A 21598-nucleotide genomic window follows, 5' to 3' on the forward strand; every position below is an offset into this window, starting at 1 on the left:
TAAGAGAGGTTTTTGAGTCGGTGATTTCTACCTGGCTAAAAACAAGAAAAGCATCTTCTAGGAAGAAATACTGAGTTATCACACCTGCAATTTTTTTTTGCCTGGTGTGAACACAGGCACTTTAATCCCAGAGACCACTCTGTACCTCGTCTACTGGTCTTCCTACAATCAGGTCTCGACTTTAAATTATCCTTGGGTACTCTTAAAGTGATATTAAAGGAAGATTAGAAAAAAATATTGTTATCTGGATCATACTTCGATCCTCCTTTTCAGGTGCCCTGCAGGTGCTCCTGGCCCCTCACTCCTGCCGAGTGCCCCCATAGCAAGAAGCTTGAGCCTTTACTCTACTTTAAATTTCAGGTCTCAGCCTTATCCTTTCTTTTTCAAATGCCTCTAGTTCACTCTGCCTTGTATAAATCTGTGTTCAAGGTGTACAGCCAAAGGTTTTGAGAATGACACAAATATTCATTTTCACAAAGTCTGCTGCCTCGGTTTTCATACTGGAAATTTGCATATTCTCCAGAATGTTAAGAGTGATCAGATGAATTTCAATTAATTGCAAAGTCCCTCTTTGCCATTAAAATTAACTTCATCCCATAAAAAAACATTTCCACTGCATTTGTGAAGAAGGCTTCAGGGCACCCAAGAAAGTCCAACAAGCGACAGGACCGTCTCTTACAGTTGATTCAGCTACATGATTGAGGCACCACCAGTGCAGAGCTTGCTTATGAATAGCAGCAGTAAGGTGTGAGTGCATATGCAAGCACAGTGAGGCGAAGAATTTTGGAGGATGGCCTGGTGTCAAGGGCAGCAAAGATGCAAATTCTCTCCAGGAAAATCATCAGGGACAGACTGATATTCTACAATAGGTAAAGGGATTGGACTGTTGAGAACTGAGCTAAAGTAATTTTCTCTGATGAATCTCCTTTCCGCTTGTATGGGGGGATCCAGGAAAAAACCTTGTCCGGAAAAGTAAAGGTGAGCGCTACCATCAGTCCGGTGTCATGCCACCAGTAAAGCATCCTGAGACCATTCATGTGTGGGGTTGCTTCTCAGTCAGGGGAGTGGGCTCACTCACAAGTTTGCCTAAGAACACAGCCATGAATAAAGAATGGTACAAAAACATCCTCAGAGAGCAACTCCTTATGACCATCCAAGAGCAGTTTGGTGACAAACAATGCCTTTTCCAGCATGATGGAGCACCTTGTTATAAGGCAAAAGTGATAACCAAGTGGTTTGGGGAACAAAACATCTAAACGTTGGTTCCATAGCCAGGAAAATCCCTAGACCTTAATCCCATTGAGAACCTGTGGTCAATCATCCAATCTTCTGCTGATGCAGTGTTTGTTTCCAAGCTTCTCACAGCTGCTCTGTGGTTGGGTCTTGTGACCCTTGTTGAGTCTGTTGGGACAGTTCTGTTTGCCTCATTGTTGCCTACCCTTCCTATTGCTTGTGTACATCCCATGGAGTATGAATATTCTGCCTGTGTCTAGTACTGTACTCAGGATTCCTCCTTTTTGTTTAACTCATGAAGATGAAATAAATATTTTAAACATAAGGGAAAAAGCATACTACGTTCTACCATAGTTGTCCGTTGTGCACGCCTATCAGCAAGCACAGCATTCACTATATGCTTACTCCAGCCAAAACTTGTTTGTATTTGTGTTTTTCTTACTATGTCCCTGTTGGTGAGACATAGCCCCCATTCACTTCTGGCAATTTGGGATTGTGGGCAGAATTGCCTCGATTCTGCCCTGTGATTTCAAATTGCACTGCAATAGTGGCAAAATGCACCTCATGTGTTTGGGTGCCATAAACGTTTAATGGCACCTCAAACAGTGTGATTAACTGTGATTGTTCTGCAATAAATTGCAGAAAACCTCATTGTGCAAAGTTCATTGCCTGATATATCATGCAACACTCGGGGCAGAACCGAACTGTGTTTGAGGTGCAATTAAAATGAATGGCACCCAATAACACACGTGGCATATTTTACCACTATTGCCGTGCAATTGGGAATCAGGGCAGAATGGAAGCGATTCTCCCCACAATGCCAAATCACCAGGTTTGAATGGGGCCTTACCTTTATTTCTTGTCCCAGTGAGTGGAAGTTGAGGGGACACTTTTTCTGTGTAGTAAATGATATGTCTTGGTAAATTAAACCCCTTAATCTAAGTTTTTCTTTGAAGGATCCAAAAGACAGATTGGGGTGCCAGCTACAGACTGGGTTTGCTGATATCAAGTCGCACACCTTTTTCAGAAGCATAGACTGGGATATGGTAAGATGAGCAACTCTGTTATTAATATTTGCGTTTTTTTTTTTATTGTAATTGTGGTTGGCTACGATTTCTTTATTGATCTGTAAGCTATATTAATGCATGTTAAAGGTAAACTGTTTTCAAAATGTATCTTGCACACAGGGACTGCTTCTTTCCATGCAGGCATAGAAATAGTACAGCAGACTCATGGCTGCATGAAAACTTCTTGTTCTGGGTAATATGATGTCCTAGGAACACAGCTACTGAGCTTTTGAACGTACAGACCACTTATTCTTAACTCTGCCTATGAAGGCTCTTTGCGGACTCTTAGAGGAGAAAAGGAGAATGTAGAGCATAGTATTATGTGAAACAGGAATGCAGTTCCATTGAGACCTACATGTGAAATCCTGCTGAACTCTTCTGCAGTGAATGCCATGGAGCTCAGACTACAGTTCAGAGTAATGGTTGTAATGATTCCTAGATGGCATTAGCAATACATAGGTTGATTTTGTGTGTTGCCTTTTTAACTGGTATATATGTAAAATACTGTACCTTGCACACATTAGGGCCTTTCCAACTATTTAAACATTCTCGCTTTAAACATGTAAACAAAAGCGAATATATACAAGGGAACTGCAGACTGCTAAGTACATCTGGCCATGTGTATAAAATGGTTTGCATTGCTAATGGATCATCGTCGGTTTCCTTTCAATGATGCATGTCATGTCTGATCTTTACTGGAGGGCTGGAAATTGGGAAAAGGTGGCACAGCTACCCTGCAGTTTACTGATTTGAAATATTAGACATGGCTTTCTTTTGTAATGTGTATTTACTTAGGCCTTATGCACACAGGGCTTAAAAAAACACTTGCAGTTTTGATGGGTTTTTCAGCCTGTAAAAACACCTCTGCTAGCCTAGGTTTCCATGCACACACAGGTGTTTACAGGGGTATTCACGCTTGGCGCATTTGATCATTAATGCATTTCTGTGGCCTAAATAAATAGTGGTGCACCTGAATGAAAATTCTGGACTGAAACCGAAAATTCAGGATACGCTACATACAAGGAGAACTATCACTGGCATACACTGGTATGGTGACACTGGGACTAGTGTTGGCGGTGAAGAAGAAAACTTGCTGACTGCATTGGTCTGGTGTAGCAGCATTCAGAAACTGTGTTTTTCAAACTACACTGGTCTGACGGCAGTGGGGCTGGTGCAGAGGTGATTAGGGTCACTCTGACTGGTGCGGCGATGATCAAGGACACACTGGTGCAGCGATGATCAGGGATACTGTGATCGGTGCGGCGAAGATCAGGGACACTGTGATCCGTGCGGCGAAGATCAGGGACACTGTGATCGGTGCGGCGATGATCAGGAACACACTGACTGGTGCGGCGATGATCAGGGACACTGACTGGTGCGGCGATGATCAGGGACACTGTGACTGGTGCGGCGATGATCAGGGACACTGTGACTGGTGCTGCGATGATCAGGGACATTGTGACTGGTGTAAGATTGATTAGGGACACTGGTACTAGTGTGGCAGTGATCAGGGATACTGTGACTGGTGCGGTGGTGGTTGGGAGGTGGTTATAAATATAATGTCAACCTGACTGGGTTTGCTTGGAGGCACAAGCTAGTAGTTCACTCCCTATGGACCTCCTGATGTGGCCTTCCCCAAAGGAGCGTCGGGCTGTCTTGAGTCCTTCCTTATCCCACTCTCTACATCTTTGGGACATGGTATGCAAATTATATCCCATGAAATCTCCTCATTTTCCAGTGGCCCTTCTTTTTAATAACCCTCAATTTCCCCCAGGACAGGATCCTGAACAATTTGCATGGTGGATTAACAAGGGTCTCTACAGGATAGCACATTTTATAGATCATAAAGCCTTCCTGTTTCAGAGAAAAATCAGAGATGCTCCCTAGTGAAACTTTTCACTTGTGCCAAATTACCCATTTTATTCAGTTTTTCAACAAGGACCAGGTAAATGTAACAACTAAAAATATGTAAACAAAACTAATGTGCAAACCAAGCTACAATAGGCCAAAGAGTGGCTTCCAAAAGTGTTCCCACACAGTATGCAATGAATCAAGTTAATAAATGTGGCGCTTACTCAAATAACAAAGTGAACAAATGGCTGAAGTGAAAATAATGTAAATGGATGTGCAAACGTTGCAAGAGCACCAATCATTTCCTCAACTTATGATGCAAATGAGAATGACAATAAAAATACTTGTGAACGAATAAATCCATAAAAAAATAGGTTGCAAAAAAAATTAAAGTGCATGTGCAAAAATCCTTGATAATCCATGTGCAATCAAGTGTACAAAGTTGAGTTTTATAAAAGTGTAGTGATAATTGCTTTCACCATCCACAGTACACCAATAGTGTGCCCCAGCCTCTCACCTCAAATAAAGACCCCTACAGGTCTAGTAGCGCCTTTATATCCTCAATGGCAAAAACAGCTGACTCTTCTCCTTGGAGCATCCGGCCAGGTAAGATATGATTCAATGATTGAAAAGGAGATTCCACTTAAAACTTTATCCTAAGGCCCTGTACACATGACCGGTTCATCTGATGAGAATCGGTCCACTTCAATCGGTCCCCCGCTGAAGTGGCCTGATGGTCTGATGTGTGTACACACCATCAGTTCAAAAACCGATCAGGTCAGAACATGATGACGTAAAACACACGACGTGCTGAAAAAAACGAAGTTCAATGCTTCCAAGCATGCGTCGACTTGATTCTGAGCATGCGCAGGTTTTGAATAGATGCTTTTGTGTACTAACCATCGGTTTGGCCCGATCGGTCAGTGGTCCATCGGTTCGATTTTAAAGCAAGTTTTACAATTTTGGTTCCAAGGACAAAAGACCAATGGGCCATACACACGGTCGGTTTGGTCCGATGAAACTGAACCTTGGTCCATTCTCCTCGGTTTTGAACGGTCGTGTGTACGCGGCCTTAGTCTCCTCCATTCAAAGCTCCTTCTCAGTTGTCAGTCCTCATGGGTGTCCACTCTCTATTTCTGTCTAACCTTCCACAAAACAGGGATCCTATTCCTGAAAAGCATAACAATCCTCACCATCTGTAGTTCACACTGCTTCCGGGTCTCCAGTCACATGATCAGTGCCGTACAGGTCTAATTCTGGATTGAATTTCGGAGCTCATCTCTTCTTCAGTAGTCAAAGTAGTAAACCTTCATACCAAACGGCATGTGAATCAGACCTGGGTGAGCAGAGCATGTGGTGTGGGTGCAGTGGTCAACCTTGGTACATAAAGGAATACTCAATACCTCTTTAGTAGATGCAAACTATAAGGTGCTATCCAGATGGTATCTTGTTCTGGCAGGGTTGGCAAAAAGCTATCCTGGAGCCTCACCCCACTGTTTCCGTGGCTGTGATATGGGAGATATGTTCCATTTTTGGTAGTCTTGTCTGAAGGTCCAAAGATTTTGGATCAGAGTATTCAATTTAATTTATTCAGTGACTGGACAAAAATCCCAAAACCGCTCTGTTCGCTGACCACTCGGATGTCATCCCCAGGCACCTCCAAACCCTTATCCTTTATATGTTTACAGCAACTAAATTCACAATGGCACAAGCATTAAAATCACCGTGATCAATGTCACCCTGGTTAAACACAAAATATCCTGGTATATTGAAAAACTAAAAAGTATTCTTAGAGTCAATTTGAGAAGGTATTGAATCCCTGGATTAAATACCTCCAGGCCCACAAGGCCTAGAGTTATGGGAGGTGGTCTGGGACCTGGAACGGGGGGACCACTCTTTTATAGATTTGCCTCCATTCTATGTCTGTAATAGGGTGACTTTACTCACTGAGTTTATGCTCTTAGTAAACGATTGCCATATAGGCCCTTTTCACACTTAGGAGTTTTTCAGGCGGTACAGCGCTAAAAATAGCGCATAAATACCACCTGAAAAACCCTTGCCCAGCCTTCTCAATGTGAAAGCCAGAGGGCTTTCACACTGAGGCGATGCACTGGCAGGAGAGAAAAAAAATCTCCTGCAAGCAGCATCTTTGAAGCGGTGAGAGGAGCGGTATTTATACCGCTCCTTCACCGCACCTTCCCATTTAAAACAATGGGAAACCGCGGTAATACCGCCTGCAATGCGCCTCTGCAGAGGCACATTGCGAGCGGTATTAACCCTTTATCGCCCGCTAGCGGGGGTTAATACCGCACCGCGAGCGGCCGAATTCCGCGGCAATTCCGACGGTATAGTGCCGCTATTCTTAGCAGTGCTATACCGCCACTAAGCCTCCTGCCCCAGTGTGAAAGGGGCCTAGCCTTTTTGGCTCATTTATTTGGGTCCTGTCCATAACACGCAAACTCTTGATTGATTGTATCAGAGGGAGCACCCTTCCTTGATATTTGTCTAACCACAGTGGTATGTCTGTACTTTGTTAAACTTTTGAATAAAAATCTATTGAAAGTAAAAATATAATGTATCCCTTAGCTATGTTTAACCACATCAATACTGGGCACTTTCACCCCCTTCCTTCCCAGACCAATGTTCAGCTTTCAGCTCTCTCGCACTTTCAATGACAATTGCGCGGTCATGCAACGCTGTACCCAAATTCAATTTTTTTCATTTTGTTCACACAAATAGAGCTTTATTTTGGTGGTATTTATTCACGACTCGATAAGCGCAAAAAAACTGACATTTGGGGGGGGGGGGGGGGAACAATATTTTCTTTCTATTTTAAAATAAATACAATAATTGTGTCATACATTTAAGCCAAAATGTATTCTGCTATGTGTTTTTGGTAAAAAAAATCCTGTTAAGTATATAATAACAGATGTACGCAAATGATCATGTACAGATGTGCGCAGGTTATCACGGACATATGTGTACAAATGATCATGTTTGTTTACTTTGTGTGTTTTACATTGTGTGTGACACTAGACTTGTGATCAGTGAGTAAAAGGCTGTAAAAAACAGCTCATACTCACTGATCACCAGCCGGCTGCAGCGATCCTCTCTCCTCTCCTCATCAACAACCTCTGTGTGAGGAGAGGAGAGCTGAACATCTAGCAACCGGCTCTCTTTTTTCATCACATGACAGCCGTGATTGGACACCACCGTCATGTGATCAGGAGGGCCAATCACAGAGCCCTCCTGTTGATCTGAGATGCGCCGTGTCCGGGTGACACCAGCGCATCGGGATCGCGCCGCCTCCTGAATGACATTCCTGAACGTCCCACCCGGCCGTATATGTGTAGTGGCCGGGTAGGAAGTAGTTAAATTGTCCTATTCATTGGGCCTGAGGCAATGAATGGTTGCCTCCACTCGTCAGAGGGGGGGAAACATCTGTAGGTCTTAATGACCATCTTGTCTGGGGGGCTCTCAAACGCTTGGGTCTAGAACATCATATGCGTGTCACATGAGTCTCTGCCTCCAACTTGGCTTATACTGTCAAATTTGCCAACTTTCCCAAAGACGAACAGATATACAGTACACTCTGCTCTGAAGCATCTCCTCTCTCAAGGGATCCATGTCCCAGAGGAGAAATGGTTCTAGAATTTATGCTCAAACTTGTTTACTGTTCCCAAAGCAAATTGAGACATTCTCCCACTTCAGGATCGAAAGATTCTTAACAGCGACAAAAAGTCTGTATGGTGTGTGCCCATATTCCTTCCTTTCAAAAGGGGGATCTTCTGGCCTCTGTGGACGTCAAGGACACCTACTAGCACATCCCTATTTCCCCCCTGCATCAATGATACCGGTTTTGTTGTGGGCATGCAACATTGCCAATTTGTTGTGCTTCCCTTTAGTCTGTCCACAACACTTCTGGTCAAAACGAAGGTGATAGCACCTGTTTTAGCTCTACTTCACTCTCAAGGTATCTCTAGGTATCTATTGTGCTATGTCTGTACAGTCTCCTGCTAAAGGAACAGTAGGTCCAGATTCTCTGATGAAGCCACGTGATACGTGGTACAGCGCATTAGTGGGGAGGCGGGTGATGTTGGCGCAAGACCAGCAGTGAGATGGGACCGTACCTGTCATTATTTGGATGTCTACTACTACATGCAATCCTTTTAAATACAATGTGAGTGCAATATTATTTTAAAAAAAAAACTGGCATGTCGAGTACCAAGGTATTTCACCGATATGTGCTTTTGACTTGCAGCACTGAGATTTAGGTTGCACATTCCACGCAGAAAGTTATGAATAATGAAGATTTTTAACTAAACACGATTCCATGAACTTCTCTTCACTGATCGTGATGTAATGTGCTCTTATTTACATGTAACAATTTTTATCAAGTGCACATTGTTTTATTTTGGGATATTATTTGGATGGGGTGTTTATAGAACAATATTGCAAAAAATCATCAGCTATTTTGTGTTATTTTAGTTACTATATAGGTGTGGGAACACACTGTAATTGGAAGCAGCAGTTGATTACAGGTGTTTTAGCATTTGGTCCGCACACTAGTATCCATTATATTATTTATCCAGATTCTGTCAGCCAGTGTTTGATGAGCACTGCAAACCCTACAGATTCAGATGCATCCTAAATCTTCAGAAATCGGTGCTGGATTTGACTCGCAGCTTAGAGTATGTGAGCCTGAACTTGGATACTCTCCTGACCCGAATCTTCCCCTCTGCTCAGTTATATTCCAGACAGTTGCAACTCAACATTCTGTCAGCGCTTGACAAGCAGACTTAGGCTGCATTCACACCTCCGCGACAAGATACGCCGCGTACGCGGCGTATTTTGCTGCGAGTGTGTAACTTTTTTTTTTTTTTAACAAAGCCTTCCCATTGCTTTGTATGGGCGAACGCCAATGCCGCCTGAAAAAAAGGGTCCGGGACTTTTTTTAAGGCGGCAGGCGTACGGCGTCTATGAGATGTGAACCATCTCATAGACAGCAATGGGAATTCTCCCCTCCAGCGGCACGAGCGTCCCGCGTCGGGCGTTTTGTCGCGGAGGTGTGAATGGGGTCTAAGTCTATGAATCGCACTATATGCCTGACCAGAAAAAACAGGCTTGCCCAGGTATGGTGGATTTCCACTCGGGCACAGGAATCAGGAAAATCCTTTTCCCGGTGGCCTGGAAGGTGCTCACAACGAATGTCAGCCTATTGGGCTGGAGAGAAATCCTGGGAACCCTCACAGTGCAGAGGGTTTGGTCATCGGAGGATGTTTGGCTCCTAGCGAGGGGTAAAAGCGCCACGCTAGCGGCCGAATAGCGGCGCAAAATTTACGGTAAAGCACCGCAAAAAATAGTGGTGCTTTACCGCTGAAGCCGCCCCAGTGTGAAAGGGGCTTAAATCTTTCGGCCTCCAGGTCCTCCAACCAGGATTCAGTGGGACAATGCCATGGTAGCGCCTTCATCAACCATTAGGAGGCATCAAAGGACTTGCAGCTCTAAAAGAGACTGACTTGATTTTTAACTGAGATAATTTCAACCTACTTGGGCTCCTGGCAAATTCTTTGTGGGCTCTCTCAGATCATCCAGAAATCATCAGTCCATAATTTTAACGGTAGGTTTATTTTAACAGTGAGAGACAGAACAACAACAAAAATATACAGAAAAACACATTAAAAAAAAAGTTATAAATCGATTTGCATTTTAATGAGAGAAATAAGTATTTGATCCCCTATCAAGGAGTCCCATACCACCAGGATACCCGATCGACCAGCCGATGCTTCCGTCGGCTGATCATAGAGGAGAACAAATACTGGAATCGCTCGGTCTGCCTCTATGATATAGGAAACAGGAAGTGATGAGCATACATTACTTCCAGTTTCCTCAGCACCATTTTTTAAACAAATGGGAAGGAGGCATGGCGAGGCAGGCTTAACAGTTCCCGCGAAACTGCTTTTGAAGAACTTGGACCACAGTAAGCAGGGTTGGAGCTCCAAAAGTTATGTTGCTGTAGCACAATAAATAATAGAGATAAGTCTATAAAGCACCAGGCACTTTGTTGGTTAATTCATGGTATGCCTGCAGTTTTTACAAAGTAGCTTCTTTATTAGAGTTGAGCGGACAGCTGGATGTTCGGGTTCGGACCCGAACCCGGACTTTGAAAAAAAAGTTCGGGTTTGGGACCGAACCCTGACCCGAACTTTGACCTGAACCCGAACCCCATTGAAGTCAATGGGGACCCGGACTTTTGACTACAAAAATGTCTCTAAAAAACTAAGGGCTGGAGTGCTGCAAATGGTAGAAAAATGTCGGGAAGAGCATGGTAAGTACTCTGGAAATAAATGTGGATAGGGAAATAACTTAAAATAACATAAAAAAACTAAAAATAAAAAATAAAATAATTTTGACCTAGGAGGACGAGGTCCATACAGTTTTGTTCAAAAAATTTCAACCCCCCAATGCTGTAAAGGGTTTTAGGAAATTTAGTGTACATTTGTAATTGTATTCAGAATGAAATCCTACAAGGACTTCTTAAAGAACCATATGCAACTAAAATGACATCAATTGGTTTTGTAATACAGTAGTAAATGTTTATTTTGTGAATTCTTCATTTACACAATTATTCAACCCCTTAAAGACTACCACTCTGAAGAACAGAGGTTGTGATGGCTTCCTAGTAACTCTAGTATAACAAATGGCGATTGGCTGCCGTGTAGCGCGCCATAAAATAGCCGAACCCCGAACCCAAACTTTTTCCAATTATTCGGGTTCGGGAGCAAAAAAAAAACCAAAGTCCGTACCGAACCCGAACTTTACAGTTCGGGTTCGCTCAACCCTATTCTTTATTTATTTTTTGTTTTTACAGCAAAAGCAAAATCCTGTGTGTTTTCCCTTACAAATGTAGTAATGGGTTGACTAGCAGCATCTTCCACTTTCACCAGTGCGCCTCTATTGTCCTATCAGAAACAGTGGACTTCAAAAGGGTTATAAGCCCTCTCAGTTTTTTTTAATCATCTGTGTCCAATTGGGAAGATTTTCATTCACTTTCTGTCCCATATCCAAAATAGGAAGTGAGAGAAAATCCCTCCAAAGATTCCCTGGTTGTCACCAAAGCTTGTGTACCCATTGGTAGATTTCCCCTCTATTTCTGTTCCTGTGTGGCCTATGGCCAGTCCGAGACTGCATCCAACTGTCAGTTTTCTAACCTCTTTTGTCTTTAAACTGTACACAATGTTGTTAAATGCCATCATCTGATGGAGCATGTTTGTTCATATGTCGATCGACCTCTTGTATTGGGTTGCTGCTTGATCCGACTTGATAATAGTGCTTTTTTTTTGTATCTCTACCTGCGTGAAGTCAGTCTTCACTTACAATAGATATTAATTTACATGTGATGGTCTTTGTGGTGTTTAATAAAATTTATGAATACAAAAATGTAGTTTAGCAAAATTCCATTGCCTTTAATTGGGCAGTATACATGGTAATTCAGAGACTCGGTTTGACCGGTTTAGTGTTGTGTTTCTTTGGACACAGCGGGCCAGATCCTCAAAAGGGATACGCCGGCGTATCTACTGATACGTCGTCGTATCCCTGTTTCTATCTTTGGAACTGATCCACAGAATCAGTTTCCAAGCGATAGACAGAAGATCCGGCATGTGTAAGAGACTTACACTGCCGGATCTTAGGATGCAGTACCGCATCCGCCGCTGGGGGCATTTTGAGTCGAAATGCCGCCTCGGGTATGCAAATTAGCACTTACGGAGATCCACGAAGCTTTTCTGCTTCGTTTTTTCTCCGTAAGTATTAGTTTGCCTGCGTAACTTTAGGGCTGCTTTTACAAAGTGTAAACTGTTTACACCTTGTAAAAGTAGACCCTTCTTACCCGCGACGCTGTTATTTTTTTTTTTTTTCCGCCGTATCTTTTTTTTCCCCCCCCCGACGCAACTTTTTTTACCCGGCGCGATTCACAAAACTCGGCGTAACGTAAAACCGCGCTATGCCCATCGGGAAAATGACGTCACGAGCATGCGCAGTACATCCGGCGCGGGAGCGCCTAATTTAAATGGGACTCGCCCCCATTTGAATAGGAACGCCTTGCGCCGGCGGAATTTAAGTTACACACCCGAAAATTTCTAGGTAAGTGCTTTGTGGATCGGGCACTTAGGTAGAAATTTTCCGGCAGTGTAACTTAAATGGGAAAAGATACGTTACGGCGGCTGGCTGTGGATCTGGCCCAGCGTTCCCTATTAGGGTATAGACACTTTCTTTTTTTAAACATAAATAACACATTTGAGCCCTTTACATAAAGTAGCACCCATATAAACGGTGCAAATCCATAAATAAGTGTCCAAACAATGGTCCATACAAACACTCAGCGTCCAAATATGAAAGAAAATCTTCCAGTCATGGTGTCACCAGTGTCAATCCCCATCAGTAAGAAGCTCACTGTTATAATTGACCCCCTTATGCATGGAAGGTTTAACATCACTTTATGCTCCATTGTACAGTGGTAATCCTTATTCATTCAGACCACAGATGACACTCTCAGGATAAAGTCCTCAACAATATAAAGGAAATTTGCAATAGTGACGTACTGTAAAACAGCGTTATTAAATAATAAAAGGTTAACTCATACTGTATGTGAAGATCACATTAGCATATCATAAGTGCATAAAATCCATTAGGCTGCAATGCAGACTCCAGTATCACAGATCTCGCACAGTTCTGTCTTTTAGTATGACATCAGCAGATCTTCCCTACGTGTCTACGTTTTACTCAGGAGCTGCTGAGTGACACAGCAAGGACCAGAAGACTTTTCTTTATTTGGACTTATGGATTTGCAGCCTCTGAACTGCCATGTTTATAGCTGAATTAGAGTCAATGTGATTTTGCTGACCAGCATTTCAAATGCAGGTAAATAATGACCATTGACAGTAACCCTTACAATGCACCCCCCAACAGCTGTATTTTTATTTATTTTTTGCTTAATATGCTAGAACCTCTTAACCATTTAGGAACCCCTTCACGCCGATATACGTCGGCAGAATGGCACGGCTGGGCACAAGCACGTACCTGTACGTCCTCTTTAAGAGCTGAGCCGTGGGGTCGTGAGCGCACCGCCGGCGGCACGCTCGCGACCTGGTCCGAAGCGGACCCGATCGCCGCCGGTGTCCCGCGATTAGTCACAGGAGCTGAAGAACAGGGAGAGGTAAGTGTAAACAAACCTTCCCCGTTCTTCATTGTGGCAATGTCAGTGATAGTCTGTTCCCTGATATACTGACGTCACACATCCAGCCCCGCCCCCCTACAGTTAGAAACACATATGAGGTCACACTTAACCCCTTCAGCGCCCCCTAGTGGTTAACTCCAAAACTGCAATTGTCATTTTCACAGTTATCAGTGTATTTTTATAGCACTTTTCGCTGTGAAAATGACAATTGTCCCAAAAATTTGTCAAATTGTCCGATGTGTCCGCCATAATGTCGCAGTCATGAAAAAAATCGCTGAACGCCACCATTAGTAGTAAAAAAAAAATATTAATAAAAATGCCATAAAACTATCCCCTATTTTGTAAACGCTATAAATTTTGCGCAAACCAATCAATAAATGCTTATCGCGATTTTTTTTTTTTTACCAAAAATATGTAGAAGAATACGTATCGGCCTAAACTGAGGAAAAAAATGTGTTTTATATATTTTTTGGGGATATTTATTATAGCAAAAAGTAAAAAATATTGAATTTTTTTCAAAATTGTCACTCTATTTTTGTTTATAGCGCAAAAAATAAAAACAGCAGAGGTTATCAAATACCACCAAAAGAAAGCTCTTTGTGGGGAAAAAAAGGACACCAATTTTGTTTGGGAGCCATGTCGCACGACCGCGCAATTGTCAGTTAAAGTGACGCAGTGCTGAATCGCAAAAAGGGGCAAGGTCCTTAACCTGCATAATGGTCTGGGTCTTAAGTGGTTAATGTATATGTCCAACCAATTCTGTTATTTTTAAAAAGCGTAAGTGTTAGAACAACAGTTTCACCAGACAAGAAGTGAGGGAAAATCTCCAGCAGCAACACAGACAGAAATTACTTCTTTTTTTTTTAAGTAAAGTACAGCTGACAACTTTTTTCTTGGTGAGCTTAAGGAAGTGGTTAATACAAAATATATCAACACTTTTGCAGGCATGGCCAAGGAAATATTTCACCCTGAGCAATAAAATACTCCTTATAAAGCAGAAACTGCAAAAACGGTTATATATATATATAATCTCAAGATACAGTGCCTTGAAAAAGTATTTATACCCCTTGAAATTTTCCACATTTTGTCATGTTACAACCAAAAATGTATTTTATTGGCATTTTATGTGATAAACCAACGCAAAGTGGCACATAATTGTGAAGTGGAAGGAAAATGATAAATGGTTTTAATTATTATTATTTTTTTTACAAATAAATATGTGAAAAGTGTGGTGTGCATTTGTATTCAGCCCCCCTGAGTCAATACTTTGTAGAACCGCCTTTCACTGCAATTACAGCTGCAAGTCTTTTTGGGGATGTCGCTACCAGCTTTGCACATCTAGAGAGTGACATTTTTGCCCATTCTTCTCTGCAAAAAAACTCAAGCTCTGTCAGATTAGATGGAGAGCGTCTGTGAACAGCAATTTTCAAGTCTTGCCACAGATTCTCAATTGGATTTAGGTCTGGACTTCGACTGAGCCATTCTAACACATGAATATGCTTTGATCTAAACCATTACATTGTAGCTCTGGCTGTATGTTTAGGGTCGTTGTCCTGCTGGAAGGTGAACCTCTGCCCCAGTCTCAGCCTTTTGCAGACGCTAACAGGTTTTCTTTTAAGATTTGCACCATCCATCTTTCCATCAACTCTGACCAGCTTCCCTGTCTCTGCTGAAGAAAAGCATCCCCACAACATGAGGCTGCCACCACAATGTTTCATGGTGGGGGATAGTGTGTTCAGGGTGATGTGCAGTGTTAGTTTTCTGCCACACATATCGTTTTGCTTTTAAGCCAAAAAGTTAAATTTCATCTGACCAGGGCACCTTTTTCCATGTTTGCTCTTTCCCCAACATGACTACCCATTTGCAGTTTGCGAGACTTTTTATGGCTTTCTTTGAACAATGGCCTTCTTCTTGCCACTCTTCTATAAAGGCCAGATTTGTGGAGTGCACGACTAATAGTTGTTGTTTGGTCAGATTCTCCCACCTGAGCTGTGGATCTCTGCAGCTCCACCAGAGTTACCATGAGTTTCTTGGCTGCTTCTGATTTAATGCCCTACTTGCCCAGCCTGTCAGTTTAGGTGGACCGCCATGTCTTTTTATGTTTGCAGTTGTGCCATATGTATTCTTTTTTCGGATGATGGATTGAACACTTCGTGAGTTGTTCAAAACTTGGGATCTTTTTTTTTATAACCTAACCCTGTTTAAAACATCTCCACAACGTTATCCCTGACCTGTCTGGCGTGTTCCTTGGCCTTCAGGATGCCATTTGTTCACTAAGGTTCTTCAACAAATTTCAGGGCTTCACAGAACAGCTGTATTTATACTGAGGTTAAATTACACACAGGTAATTTACTAATTGGGTGACTTCTGAAGGCAATTGGTTTCACTAGATTTTAGTTATGGGTATCAGAGTTAGGCTGGGTTCACACTACTACACTACTTTCATCCTACTTTGCTCTGCTACATTGGTCCTACATTTATCCTACATTAGTCCTACATCCATCCTACTTTCATGAACAGGATACTACTTTGGTCCGACTTCAATGATATTCAATGGGCCTGAAGTAGGATCAATGTAGGACCAAAAGTAGTACAGGGAGCATTTTCAAAGTCGGACCGACTTGTGTAGGACGCTACAAGACGCTCTCATAGGGAAACATTGAACACAGAGCAAAGTAGGATGAAAGTAGTGTAGTAGTGTGAACCCAGCCTCAAGGGGGTTGAATACACTTTTCAGATTTATTTGTAAAAAAAAATCTGAAAACCGATTAACATTTCACATTTATGTGCCACTTTGTGTTGATCTATCACTTAAAATTCCAATAAAATACATTTACGTTTTTGGTTGTAACATGACAAAATGTAGTAAATTTCAAGGCACTATAACTAGAGGAGAGCGTGAATTAGGAAGGAGATTTGTTTTCCTAAAGCAAAACTGCCCAGTGTTTCTTTCAGGCATGCTGGGAACACACAATACTGCTTATTTTGTACCTGCAAGCATGCATACTCTTCGCCCTCTTCAATGTCATGTTAACCAACTTATTTTTCTGCCCGACTTATTGCAGCAAGTACAGCATCACATGGGCTAGGGGACTCTGCTTTTAGCTCATCAACACAACCAGTCTGGCCTTTCAGCGGCATCTAGTGGCCAAAACTCCAATTGCCTCATCTTACAAGCAGGAAAAGGCAGCTACTCTGGCAACCCTGAGCTGCAGACAAGCTGCAAGCCAATAAACTATATAACAATACCACTCCAATAGGCAACACTTGGATATCTGTTTCCCACATTGAGTACAGGCCCAACACCCAAGCCAAACTCTGCTTACAAACTACCAAACATGGAGAAAATGCTGTGCCATATTCAGTTGAAAACATGTTTATTCTGGGTGGAAACATCAGATGAGTACTCCAACTAGAATTGTTACTCTGGCATGATTTGCCCAGTAAGAGGAAAAATCTTCCAATTGGGATACTAGTTCTGGTGGGTCCTGGTGACACCCCGGATTTCCCTCACTTTGTAATGATTTCCTCTCCCTTCCTGCTTTGGCTATGGGACAGGAAGTAAAAGGACATTTCCCATATGGGACACAGATGGCAAATAAACTAACGGGTTGTCACACTCCCTTTTTCTATCCAAAATGAAAAAAAAAGGTATAAGGGAAAAAGTAAGGAATGTGAGAGGCGGGTGTATGGCTTGGTGGGCACATATTTTGATAGATGTAAAATGCCTTCTTGCAGGCCCTACGGGGCACCTCTCTCTAAAATAAGGAAAGCCTAAGTGAGAAGGGGTCAATGTAGCAAGTTCATCTGGAGTAAGCAAAATGTTGCTGTCTTTGCAGAGGATCCAGGGTCTCCAAATATAAATGTAGAGTGTATGTTTACCATATACTTGAGTTGTTAGTGGTTCAAGTCTTAATATTAGACAGAAGTAATTGGAGTATTCCCAGTAATAGGAGTATTCATAAGTGTGCACAGCCTATTGCATTAGGGTGTGCGCCTCAAAGCTCAAACACATACATGTGTGTATATATACGGACGGTGTCAGTAGGGCAGTGATTGCTGTCAGTGTTTTTTTTTTCTTTTTTATAGAGTGCCATTAGGGGGATTTGCTGAAATACTGGGGGTTTAAACAGGTAATCTGCACTACACAGGGGGATAAGGATGTGCCCTGGCACACCCTGTGTGCACACCTATGGTAGTATTCCAGTGTTTGGGGATTGTTTGTTGCTGATAGGAAGACGTGTATGAGATATTGCTCCAGTAACAATAGAAAACAGGGCTGTTTTAAAAAAGGGAGTTTGGTAGCTTGAAGGCAGTTACTTGGGTTGTCCGTTTTAAACATTTGTTGCCAGAAAGTCTTTTTTACGGCTTCAGAGCATTGTCCCAATTTATTTTTCACATCTCCAGCGTAGGACTGAGTTTGTTGGCGGAATATTTTTGTATTGTGAAAAGATGCCAGCACCTGGATAAAAAGATCTATATGTAGCTTGTGTTGGTGTAAAAGACTTTTTAATGACCTCTGTAAAGTATTCCTCTAGTAGGGGTAAGAGGTAAATGGTTGAAATTGTAGCATAACATATAATAGAAAATGAGTGTGTATGGCTTCATCTTTCTTTCACAATGTTTCAAAGGCAATAGATATCGAGTGGGGAGGAGATATTTTCCATAATGAGATATAGAAGTCTGTTAGTCTAAGTTATTGTAATCCTTTTCCTAGTAGGGGGTTAGGTATGGGGCTCTAATATTTTCCTCATTTAAACACTTATTCTCTTCCTTTATTGTAAAAATCCTATAAGTATAATGCTCAGCATGATCTGCTCTAAAGATCATATGCAGTTTACTGATCAATTTACTGTAACACAAGGACAGACAAACTCTTCTTCTATTCCTCCAGACGCAACAGGTAAAAACAATCAGTAAGCTACTGTTATCTAGCAAACATTGAAGCTGTAAAACAAATATGGAAAGATCACTCAGTGTACCTTAGTCAGATTTCTCCAATATGCTGCAGCATAAAAACCAGAGAACACCTCACAGGTTCACTAGAAGTGCACTGCCTGAAGCTTGTGTTAGAGAACTTTCTGTCTCTGATTTCTATATAACCAATCGCATTCGTCCTAGGCGGGTTTGAATCTGATTGCTGGCTGCAAGAAACTTAACAATTCTATATATTTTTTCTTAGGATCAGACTTTGTGTATGTGAGCTGGCAAGGAGCCTTAAAGCGGAGTTCCAACCACAATTAGAATTTTTTAAATGTATGTCCTTTCATCCTGCGTTTTTATAATATAAATCTGGTCACTTACTATTTTACAATCCGCCGCCGATCCGCATAGATATTCAAAAAAGATAGTTTATGAAACGATATCTACTCTGTTGTCATTTTGCTTGTAGGCATTGTGAAGCCAACAAGCACTTACTTCCTGGAAGTCTTGGATGGGGAGTGATAATTGGACAGCGCACTGCATCCTGGGAAATGATGACACATTTCCCAGGAGCATTAGAGGGAGATGATGTCAGAATCCTAGGTGGTTTCAAAGGCAGATTTCGTGGGACCGCATAGCAACAGGCATTTCCAGATGAGTAAAAAAAAAAATGTTCTTTTTTTTTTTTTTTCTTTTTTAGTCGTAAGCTACAGTTTAAAGCAAAATAGTTTTTTTGATGGAACCTCCACTTTAAGGAGGTGTATTTGGGAATTCCTCTATCTCAAGCAGTGGCTCTCAGATTAGTTAGGGTGTGTTGCTGGTAGCATGTGTGCTTGCCTACAGAAATATTTGGATGAAACTTGGAAGTAATGAGCAACTAGGTTTCACTCCTTTTTAAGCATTTCAAGGCTCAATTTTCCATTTTGACTGGAGTGTCTCTTTAAACTGTTTAATGTATTATCGACAATAAATAATCCCATTAGCTTTCCACAAGACACAGGACCCTAATCAAAGCTCTTTCTGCTGTAATTTACTGGTTTACATCCATTCACATGAAAGCGAAGGAATGACTGATTGAAATCACTTAACGGTACCTGAGACCTCACAACATGATTCCCTTTGATTAAAGCAACCGCCACAAGCACTAATCTCAGCAGATATCCTCGAGTGTGGAATTGAAAGGCGTGATTCCACCAAACAGCCAGCTGGTGGCAGCAGCGGCCTGTTTATGGAATAGCGTTCACAAGTTGTAAACCATTTATTTTAGCCCTATTAATAGAGAGAAAGCAAAATAGGGATTTTTGGAGATTTTTTACCAGCTTTCAAAGACAAAAATCTGCCACCCATGGTTTCTCAGGCCTAAGTGACCAAACTAATCTAAATGAAAAATTATTGAAAATGCCTTTTTAACTGGCATCTCTGTATGTGATCAATTTTTACCGCAGTTTGTTTGGTCACTTTTACCAAAGGTAGCAGATGTCCTTGCATATGACTAGTATAAAAATATGTTTTCCCCAATACCAAGGCATAGCTGTATTGGTAACCTATGTAGGGGCAGGTGTAGATTAGATAGCTTTGCCTGTGCCAAGTGTGGTGCAAAGCACTAAGAGAAAATTAGCACACGTTTAACTCTGTGAAATGAATAGACAACCATGCACAGTTGAGCGCCTTGGAGACCAGGGCCAAATCTTACAAAAGTCATGACACTGAGAAACACAGTGACAAATTACTGAACCATAAGCCATAAAATGCCTATATGCCACCCCAGCTGACCAGCAATCTTCTTGTCACCTAAAGCTGTCTTCCACTATATACCAGAGTGGAGACATCAAATGGAAACTTTCCACAAATTAGAATTTTAAAGATTCTGTCCACCCTAAGCTGTTATTTCAGTGTTTCAGTTGCTGGACTGTCCACCTGACAATTTGTTAGATCTTTCTGGGAACAGATAGCTTTTTCTTGCTGGGCTTCTTTAATTTTATTTAAAAGAAATGCAACAGGACGCGCTGGAACACACAAAGGTGGGTGGGGATACACAACATGTCCAGGTGGACTGGAATTATGGGAAGAAGCTCTTGCTTGTTGGGAGTAACCGGGAGATTTAAAATGCCAAGGGCTAACTCATCCCAACAGAATCCACCTAAAATGTCACTTGTTTTTTGTTTCATATTAATTGTAAACAAAAACAATTGCTGGCAACACCAACCACTTGAAATAAATATACATTTGTTTTAAAAATGTACCTAAAAGAAAGTATGTAAATTGTCTGCTTTGTTCTGTGGTAATAAAGTGACACCTAGTGGCCAAAAGCAACGGGACACATCTAAGAGCCACATTGTTGGCTAGACCTGGTTTAGTATTTTGTTTTGCTGTTGCCTTTTCTCCAATAATCTGGCAAAGCTTTTTTTTTTTATAATGCTTTTTGTATGCAGAAGAAGAAAAATTGTGGTGGTGCATATTTTTTCCACATGCATGAAATATTTTTCAAAACATGATCAGATATGCATTTCAGATAAAAAAAAGTGTATTTTATTGATAGACTTCCAGTTTTGTAACCAGCCGTATAATGAAGCCTTTACTAATAATGGACATGGTGTTCCACCAAGGTAAGGCCCTAGACTATGTTGTCCCTTCATCTATCTGGACCTGTGGTAAGGATGAATTGATAGACATATCATTCAGTGCTAGAAGAGAAAGTGGAGAATGAGAGACGCTTTTCATACAGGCTTCTCCGCTTTTGTCACCAACCATGTTATACTGAAAATCAAAATGTGAAAGCTGCTTTTAGAAGAACAAATGGTTTTCTTTATATGCAGCAAGAACTATAAAATTCACTAGTTAAAGTGTATGTTACATATAGTTGCATGGTAGGTGTGGTTAAAAAAAAAAGTCCAACCTATGGATTATAAGTCAGTATTATCTTGTATATCCCTATATGTTGCGGTCGTTCAGGTGCTTATCTAATATATTTTTTTAAACTATCAATAAGTCCCCCATACCCCCCCCCCCTCCTTGCGCAACCACCGCCCGTGAAATGGAATTCCACATCCTTGCAGCTCTTGCAGTAAAGAACCCTATACGTAGTTTAAGGTTAAACCTCTTTTTTTCTAATTTTAGTGATTGGCCACATGTCTTATAACTCCCTTCTGCAAAAAGTTTTATCCCTATTGTGGGGTTACCAGTATAGTATTTGTAAGTTGAAATCATATCCCCTCTCAAGCGTCTCTTCTCCAGAGAGAATAAGTTCAGTGCTCGCAACCTTTCTTCATAACTAATATCCTGAAGACCC

General features: G+C 41.7%; 1 protein-coding gene across 3 annotated transcripts in view; it reads left to right on the forward strand.

The window, feature by feature from the left end:
- Positions 1 to 21598, forward strand: part of PRKCZ (protein kinase C zeta) — a 390682-nt gene that overhangs the window by 318982 nt on the left and 50102 nt on the right. For all 3 annotated transcript variants that reach the window (XM_040325896.1, XM_040325898.1, XM_040325897.1), the window contains one exon: positions 2190 to 2279. In XM_040325896.1, coding sequence (XP_040181830.1) covers positions 2190 to 2279 — 90 coding nt within the window. The remainder of the gene's footprint in view (positions 1 to 2189; positions 2280 to 21598) is intronic.

The sequence above is a fragment of the Rana temporaria genome, chromosome 10, assembly GCF_905171775.1.
Source record: "Rana temporaria chromosome 10, aRanTem1.1, whole genome shotgun sequence".
Taxonomy (NCBI): Eukaryota; Metazoa; Chordata; class Amphibia; order Anura; family Ranidae; genus Rana; species Rana temporaria.